The sequence below is a fragment of the Echinops telfairi genome, unplaced genomic scaffold (genome assembly GCF_000313985.2).
Source record: "Echinops telfairi isolate 266 unplaced genomic scaffold, ASM31398v2 ScPeMD7_38;HRSCAF=143, whole genome shotgun sequence".
NCBI lineage: Eukaryota > Metazoa > Chordata > Mammalia > Afrosoricida > Tenrecidae > Echinops > Echinops telfairi.
Window position 1 is genome coordinate 1,793,423 of NW_022103936.1, and position 8,550 is coordinate 1,801,972.

At 36.7% G+C, this 8,550-nt stretch overlaps 1 protein-coding gene across 1 annotated transcript in view; it reads left to right on the plus strand.

Moving 5' to 3' along the window:
• PRRG1 (proline rich and Gla domain 1) overlaps positions 1-8,550 on the plus strand; it is a 102,598-nt gene that overhangs the window by 71,726 nt on the left and 22,322 nt on the right. The window contains exon 3 of the mRNA XM_004717247.2: positions 6,398-6,558. Coding sequence (XP_004717304.1) covers positions 6,398-6,558 — 161 coding nt within the window. The remainder of the gene's footprint in view (positions 1-6,397; positions 6,559-8,550) is intronic.

Below are 8,550 nucleotides of genomic sequence, written 5' to 3' on the forward strand. Positions count from 1 at the left end.
CTTAGCCTATGACAAGAAAATCAACCCTTTTATTTAGTGTCATGTTTTACTCCTTTCTTGAATCTGGTACTTTTGCCCTACTGACCATCTCACAGCCCCTCATTTTTGTACCCCAATGTACTCTGTTCTGAACTCTCACTTAACATTCCCTGTCCCTGGGGTTTTTCTTCCCACCCTTTAAGTTCCAATCCTGCCAGTCTTTTAAATGCCAGCTGAAATGTGTTAGTTTTTTTCCCCAGATATCCTCTCCGTTTCCAAACACATCAAGCACATACATTTCTACATACACCATAGCAATTTGTCTGCCCTCTGGCCTTGAGGACCATCCACCATTTCCTTCTTGCACTAAAGTTAAAGCTCTTTGATGTTTCTCGCACAGAAGAATCTGAAGAGGGCACAGGCCATCCGGATCATACTCATCTTGAACTTGTCAAAGATCCATTGTCTGTGACCATGAGTGCTAAAGAAAAAGAATTTTAATTCATTGAAGAGGAAAAAGTAAACATTTACAGTTTTGAATAGTTGCTCCTTCAGTGGGATGAGCTCCAACATGAGAGACTGCCAACTAGGGGATGTAGTGGGGTAAACATTGAGTTGCTCACTGAAAGGTCAGCAGTTTAAAACCACCAGCCAATCCATGGGGAAAGGATGATGCTTTCTACTCCTGCAAAAATGTACAGTCTCAGAAACCCACAAGGATATTTCTATTCTGTCCTGTAAGGTTGCTATGAGTCAGAGTTGACTTGATGGCAGAGAGTTGGTTCGGTTTTTGTTGTTTTCTTTAATAGTTTTTCTTTAATTTTTAGATAATATATTAATATGATTTCCTTTGGCTAAAGAGTTTGTGCATTAAAACAGCAATTTTAGTAAACTGCAGTTCATTAAAAAAATTTTTCTATGGGCATGGCAGGGGAGATTATTGGGTAATGGAGCTAACAGCAATGCGTATAGGGAAGAAGAAATGTCTTAAAACGGATTTTGGTGATGGTTACACAACTCTTTTAAATCTGACTGAACTATTGAAATATCCAACATGTTAATTACATGTCAGTAAGACTTAAGAAATAATAATAAAGTTGTTGCCAACCAAGTATTTTGGATGAAGGCAGCAGAGTTACCCGTGAGGCTACTTATTTATTATTTTCTTTTGAAATGAAAGCATAAGTAAAAACTATTTTTAAATTATGAGAAAGTGGTTAAATTGTTTGAAGAATATACTTATTTTATGGATGTGCAAGGGTTTCTCAAAAAGTTAGTGGCAAAATTCCATTTTCTTTTCATTCCATTTTTTCCATGAACGTTTTGAAGCCCCCCTTATGGATGTGTGTATCAATCTTTGCAGGAAAACTAAATTAGAAATATTTTCTTTAATAAGAGTGTTTCCTAACAGAATGTAAAGAAAGGTTTAGGTTTATTTTTATTTCCTTTAGTGGGATAACTTTATGATTTAATTAAAACCTCAATGTTGCATGCTAAAAGTACAAGTACATTCTGTGTACTTGTCACATCATGTAATATCTGATTAAGGCATGAACAATATTCCTGAGAGCTGTGGGTTAACTCATAAGTTGTGAAAGTGAAGGAAGCAAGGAAATGATCGATACTAGTTTTATATCTTTGTGCTTCAGAAGCTTTGGTGTCATCGTGGATTGTGGGTTTTGGGCTGTTAACTCAAAGATCAACAGTTTGAAACTACCAGCTGCCCCACAGGAGAATTTGGAGGACTTTCAATTCGCGTAAAGACTTACAGTCTTGGAAACTCACAGAGGCAGGTCTGCCTTGTTCTATGGGGTCATTATGAGTCGGCATCGACTCGATGGCAGTGAGTTTGGTTGATAAGAATTGGCAAGTACTAGTCTACCATTCCTTGCTTCTTAACGTATGGCAGACATAACTAATCTATAGTAATTATTATTCCCACTGGTCTCATTCTTACTCCAGGCAGTATCTCAGAACTCAAACGCACTACCCTCAAGTATATTCTGACTCTATCTGAACTTATATGAACAGGTTAGAATTGTCCCTGTGGGTTTCCAAGACTGTAAACCTTTAAGGAATAGGAGGCCTGGTCTTTCTCCTGTGGAACAGCTTGTAGTTTCAGTGGTTTCAAACCGCTGACCTTCAGTTAGGAGCCCAACTTGTAACTCTCCAACACTATCTGGGCTCCAGGCAGTGTCCAATAGCTTCTAATTAATCAGATTTGGCAAATAAGAGAAACTCTACTTACCAGTTCAATCCTCTTAAAATTGTTAATATAAGATTTCCTCACCTCCCAGTACAAGAGAAAAAACAAAACCTGATGACATTTGTGGATTGCTCTTGGTAAAATGAATGTTAGGATTAGAGGTGAGGTACCCTACTAGTTGTTTTCCTGCACCTTCCTTTTCTATTAAGACATATGTTAGTGTTAACATATGTTAACACTAACATATGTTAGTGTTAATGGTGTGGTTTTTCCTCAGGACTTTTGCCCTCAAATAGACTACATTAACAAAATATATCGTGTTTAAAAACAGGGAAGATGGTAGTCTTTCTCAATTTTGCATGTGTCAGACCACACCTAGCATATGCACTCATTGTAGGACACTGTTCATGATACTAAAGTCGTGCAGAGACTCATGTCCATGTTTTATGACTAGTAAGTGAAGGAACTAGATATGTTTACCTTGAAAAAGAGAAGATTGATGAGGAACCCAGTAATGCCTTCATGTATTATATGGCCTGTTTAATGGAAGAGACTTGTATGTCATTCTAGATGGTATAAGTAAAGACCAATGGCTAGAAGTTGTTAATTAAGTGTATTGTCCTTGGAAAAGAGGGCTCCATAGTCATTGAAATATGACAAATGCTTATACCATGTTCTTTGTCTGGAGCTTCACAAATGTATATTATTTACATGTATTTATTACATGTATAGTAGAGACCTTTTAAATTAGTTAAATCCTGTATTCTATCAACAATTTCTAAAGAATTAATTTTCTATGGAACTCATATTAGGATATTGGTTCAAAACAAGGTAGCAGGACTAACAATAACAGCAGTGCCTGGAAACTTATTTGAAATGCAACTTTTTGGCCCCACCTCAGAATTAGGACATCAGAAATGCTAGGAATATGGCTAGTAATCAGTGGTACTAACTCATCCCAGGGATTCTGGTGCTGCTGTGAGACGCACTGCTAGCAAAACCCACTATTATTCTCCAACTCACTTGCACCCTTTTAATTACATTTATAGCACTTACTATATATTTTTTAAAGTTTCTTCCAATGGAATTCTATGACTGTGAGCTTAAAGAGGCCTGGAGCTGTCCTGGTGGGATAGTAGTTTGCACATTGGGCTACTGACCACAATGTCAGCAATTCAAAACCATCAGCCACTCGACAGGAGAAAGATGAGGCTTTTTACTCCTGTAAAGAGTTCTTCTCTTGGAAATCCACATGGGTAGTTCTGTCCTCTCCTATAGGGTAGCTATGAGTCAGAATCGAATCGATGACAGTGAATTAATGAGGTTATGTGATATGTGGTAGTTTATGCATCGGGGTGCCAACTGCAAGGCCAATAGTTTGTACCCATTAGCTGCTCCATGGGAGACAGATGAGACTGTCTACTCCTGTAAAGATTTTCAGGCTCAGAAACCATAAGGAGGATTCATTCTACTCTGCCCTATAGGGTAGCCAGGACTCAGAACTGACTTGATGGCAATTGGGTTTCATTATTAGTTTATTTTTGGTACCCTTTTTGGTGCACAAAAAAGAAAACACTTATTGAAGTCCCACTATGATTTTCATTCTAATGTAGTTGCCATCCAGTTAGTATTAATTTGCATATTTTAAAGAATACTAAATAATAAATCTGTTATCGTTTATTAAATGAAATACATATTTCTGTCATGCAAAAGAGACCTACATAAATGGAAGACCATATGAGGAGGTACCCCCCCAAAAAAACCAGAATTTTTTTCCTAAAGCTACATATTTACTTTTTTTTTTTTAAACAAAACAACCTTATCACCTTCAAAATATTCACAATTACACTTAATACTTTTTCAATTCTGTGATTCCACTCGTGGAAACATATTTCAAACTCAACTGTTTGCATGGCTGACAGCACCTCACTCGTTTTTTTCTTCACCTCTTCTATGCTGTCAAACAAACTGCTGTCCTTTCATGTCTCTCTGCATTTGTGGAAACAAAAAGAAGTCGCACTTAGCAACGTAAGGTGAGTAAGGTGTGTAGGGCAAGAGACACATGCTGTTTTTTTGCCAAAATCTGGCACACTGAGAGCTGCGTGAGCAGGTACATTGTCTTGGTGGCAAAACCAGTCATCTGTCGGCCACAAATAAGGCCTTTTTGTCACACATTGTTACACAATCTTTTTGGAACCTTTAAAGAGAAAGCTTGATTAACCATCTGACCTGGTCGGATGAACTCCAAATGCATTACAAATTGACATTTTGGTCCATTTCGGAAGTTGACAGACGTCCAGACCGAGGTTTGTCACTAATCAAAATTTTACCTTTTTTGAAACTAGAAACCCACTCACACACTTAAATTTTACCCATAGTGCTGCCCTAATAAACTGTATTCAACATCACAACAGTTTCTGTGGCAATTTTCCTGAGCAGCAAACAAAATTTCATAGCCCCACGCTCCAGCCGGCACAAAAACAAGGTTCAAGCGAAACTGCTTTCACAAAAAAATTCTCTGTGACCAGAGAGAACTTTCCCAGAAAATACCACTGGGTGCATTAACACAGAGTGAATTGCTTGATGCTCGCCTAGTGGGAAAAATGCATACTACGAAAGCTGTAAAGAGTATTTACTGGGTTTTTAATTTTCATTTGGCAGAAAATGTTCACTGGGAAAAGAAAAGTTAATTTTTAAACATTCTTTGGGAAAGATAAGTCTTTTCCCCCCGCTTCTTTTTAAACATACTCAAGAGTAGCGATACCAGGAGGGGAAGGGGGAGGTGGGGGGAGAAAGGGAGAACTGATTACAATGATTGTCATATAACTCCCTCCCAGGGGGAAGGACACCAGAAAAGTGGGTGAAAGACGAGAGTGTTGGTGTAAGACATGAAAAAAATTTTTATAAATTATCAAGGGTTCATGAGGGAGGAAAGGTAGGGGAGGGAAAATGAGCTGATACCAAGAGCTCAAGTAGAAATATAATGTTTTGAAAATGATGATGGCAACATATGTACAAATGAGCTTGACACAATGGGTGTTTGTATGGATTGTGATAAGAGTTGTAAGAGCCCCCAATAAAATGATTTTTAAAAATCTATGATGTGCCTTCTCTTACTTCAAAAGTTTATAAGATTAAGATATTTTCCAAACTCTTTGCATTAACAGAGATTACATTCTGATGGCATTATATTTATCTCTCCAAACAACCAAGATTATTTGAGAGGAGAGGTAATGAAGTATAATATAAAATATATTTGTATATAATGATTTTTTAATTGTTTCTCTAGTGTACATATAAACCAACTACCATTGAGCCAATTCTGACTCATATTGAAGCTATAGGACAGAGTAGAACTGTTCCCTAGGGTTTCCAAAGTTGTAAATCTTTACAGGTGGAGATAGCCTCATCTTTCTCCCAAGGAGTGGCTGGTGGTTTTTGAATTGCTGCTTTTGCAGTCAATAGCCTGACTTGTAAACCACTACATCACCAGGATTCCTTAAGTATACGTATGACCACTCCTTTATTTATTTTTCCAGGTATCGGTAAGTGTGCATTTTGAGTATTTATGGGACATGCCTCTAAATCATGCAGAAGAACTTTCTTTTTCTGAAGACAGTGAAATGGAGTTGGCTGTGTTAACATGTCACACATAATTAGATTACAGTTATTAAGAGTTTCTTTCGAATGATTTATGACCAAATTTAACTTCACTACTCCTTATCGTTTTGTCACCACTTCTTTCATACAAGTAAGGCTATTGTGAGTTTATAATATTAGGTCCATTAGAGTTTTATTTATTTTCACTAAAGGGGATGAGAAAATTGTATAGTCTACAGACTAAATTTTTATTTTATTACTGCTCAGTGCTTCGGAATGTCTCGTTATACTAATGAGTCTAAGTAGTGCTATCACTATTACTATATTTAAACACCCCTGGTTGGCAGGGACGTGCTTAAGTCTGTATATAACACTGATAATTATGTCACTGTCTGTACCCTGGGCAACTGCTGCTGAAAGGGCATACTTACATGATGAGAAGATAGTAGATGAGTTCATTTGGAGTTGAGTGTTACTTCATTACTGGCTCATGTAAAGATTAGGGTGGTGGTTATGTGTTCTAAAGACCATCTAGCAATTTTCATCTTGAATATTAACTTGCTACATAGGTTTTTAAAAATTGCATTTAAATTTTTGTTCGTCTCTTTTTAGTTTTCCTCACAGAAGAAAAGGCCAATTCAGTATTAAAGCGCTACCGCAGAGCTAATGGATTTCTTGAAGAAATAAGGCAAGGCAACATTGAACGTGAATGCAAAGAAGAAATCTGCACATTTGAAGAAGCAAGAGAAGCTTTTGAAAATAATGAAAAAACTGTAAGTGTATGGGTTAAAAAATGACACTGAAAATTTTATAAATATGCTAACTTGTAGATAGATATTTGAAATCTACATTCCTTAAGTCGTGTGTATGTTGCTAGCAATTAAAACTTACATTTGTGAAGAATTTGTGCCATTTAATAATGGTTATATGGGTGAGACAGCCAGGTTCACTTCTTTGTGTCTTGATCTGTTTTTAAAAGCCTACTTTTCAGAAGACTGCTGAGTTTTAGCATCCTCACAAGGGAGTATCATTTTGTTTCATACAAGGCTTTGTTCTAGAAAGTTACGGTTATCGTCATCACCTTATTCTGTCTACTCAGAGAGAGCATGTGCAGGACGCTAATGGATGCTGGTACTGTTTTAAAATGTTTTCCTTCTTTTATGAGCACAGAAAGTTATATCAGACTTCCTGTGTCCACCCCTGTGAGAATACTCGTCTTTACTTCCCTTTATGCTAGAATGTATGCTATTCAAGGGAAACAGGGATTGGGAAGCATGGGCAATGGTGGATATTCCACAGACCTGCTCTAGCCAGAAATCACATTACCAGAGGTGACTACAATGTAGAGATCCACACCTGTACACCAGAAAGGAGTGTTCGAGCATGAAAATAACACTAGATTCTAAACAAGTCATGCCAAATGTGCTAGAGGAGCAGCAAATTAATCTTAGGGGTAAGAAATGCTGAAGAGTTTTGTTTTTTTTTAAGAGTGTTTGATTCCTGTCGGATAGAGAAGATCCCAGAGAGCTCAAGTAAAAGCTCATAAGTGGGTATGCCTGCTCTACTAGTTGCCATCAAGTCAATGTTGACTGATAGAGAGAGACCCTATAGGACAGGATAGAACTGTTCCTGTGAGTCTCTGTGACTGTAACTCTACGGAAGTAGAAACCCTGCCTTTCCCCCTTCGAATACTTGGTGTTTTTGAACTGCTAACGTTGCAGTTAGCAGCTCAATGTGTAACTACTTTGCCATCAGAGCTCCTCAGCATGCCTGCTAGTTTCCAAAATTTTGCAAAAGCAAAATTAGTTTATAATTCGATAAGCTATGAGCTTCATTAATTTTGGAATTCCTGGGTGATGTAAATGGTTAAGGCACTTGGTTGCTAGCCCAAAGAATGGAGATTGAGTTCACCCCGAGGTACTTGGAGAAAGGCCTGGCGATCTAATTCCAGAAAATCAGCAATTGAAAACGCTGTGGAGTATAGCTCTACTCTCGACACACCTAGAGTTGGTATGACTCAGAACTGACTCAACAGCAACTGATGGTTCATTGCTTTTTAAAGTCATATTTAATTTACACAGCTGAACACCTAGGGGAAAGAAAAAAAACCATAATTCTGTCATGTAAGTACAAAGCAATATTGACTTTTTAATTTCTTTTTAGTCTTTTTTTTCTTATGAATCTGCTTGGTTCTTGTTGGTTTCATTTTATACATCTTACTGGTTTTTTTTCTTCTTAAAAAAAATCCAAGCATGTTAATGTAGAGAAAATTTTAAGTGCAATAAAGCATGAAGAAAATAAAATCCCTTGAATTTTCAGCACCACCAATTTTTAAATTTTCATATAAATGATTCTGACTGGTTTTTAATGCTTAGAAAATTTTCAAATGAGAGGAATAAAATTTGTAGCATACTGTTTTATAACATGCAGTTTAAGTAACCTACCATGCAATATCTTACATATAATTAATGCGTTTCTACATTAGTTTTTATATCTTATACTTAGCCATAATTATATTTAAAAAATTTAATTACTATATATTGTGCCTTTCTATATGCTATCAGATGATTTTGTATGTGTATATTTGAGTTGACATGACTTTTAAAGCAGCCGTATTTCTTTTTTTTTTTAATTGTTTTATTAGGGGCTCATACAACTCTTATCACAATGCATTCTGTAAAGCACATTTGTACATTAATTGCCCTTATCATTCTCAAAACATTTGTTCTCCACTTAAGCCCCCAGCATCAGGTCCTCATTTTTCC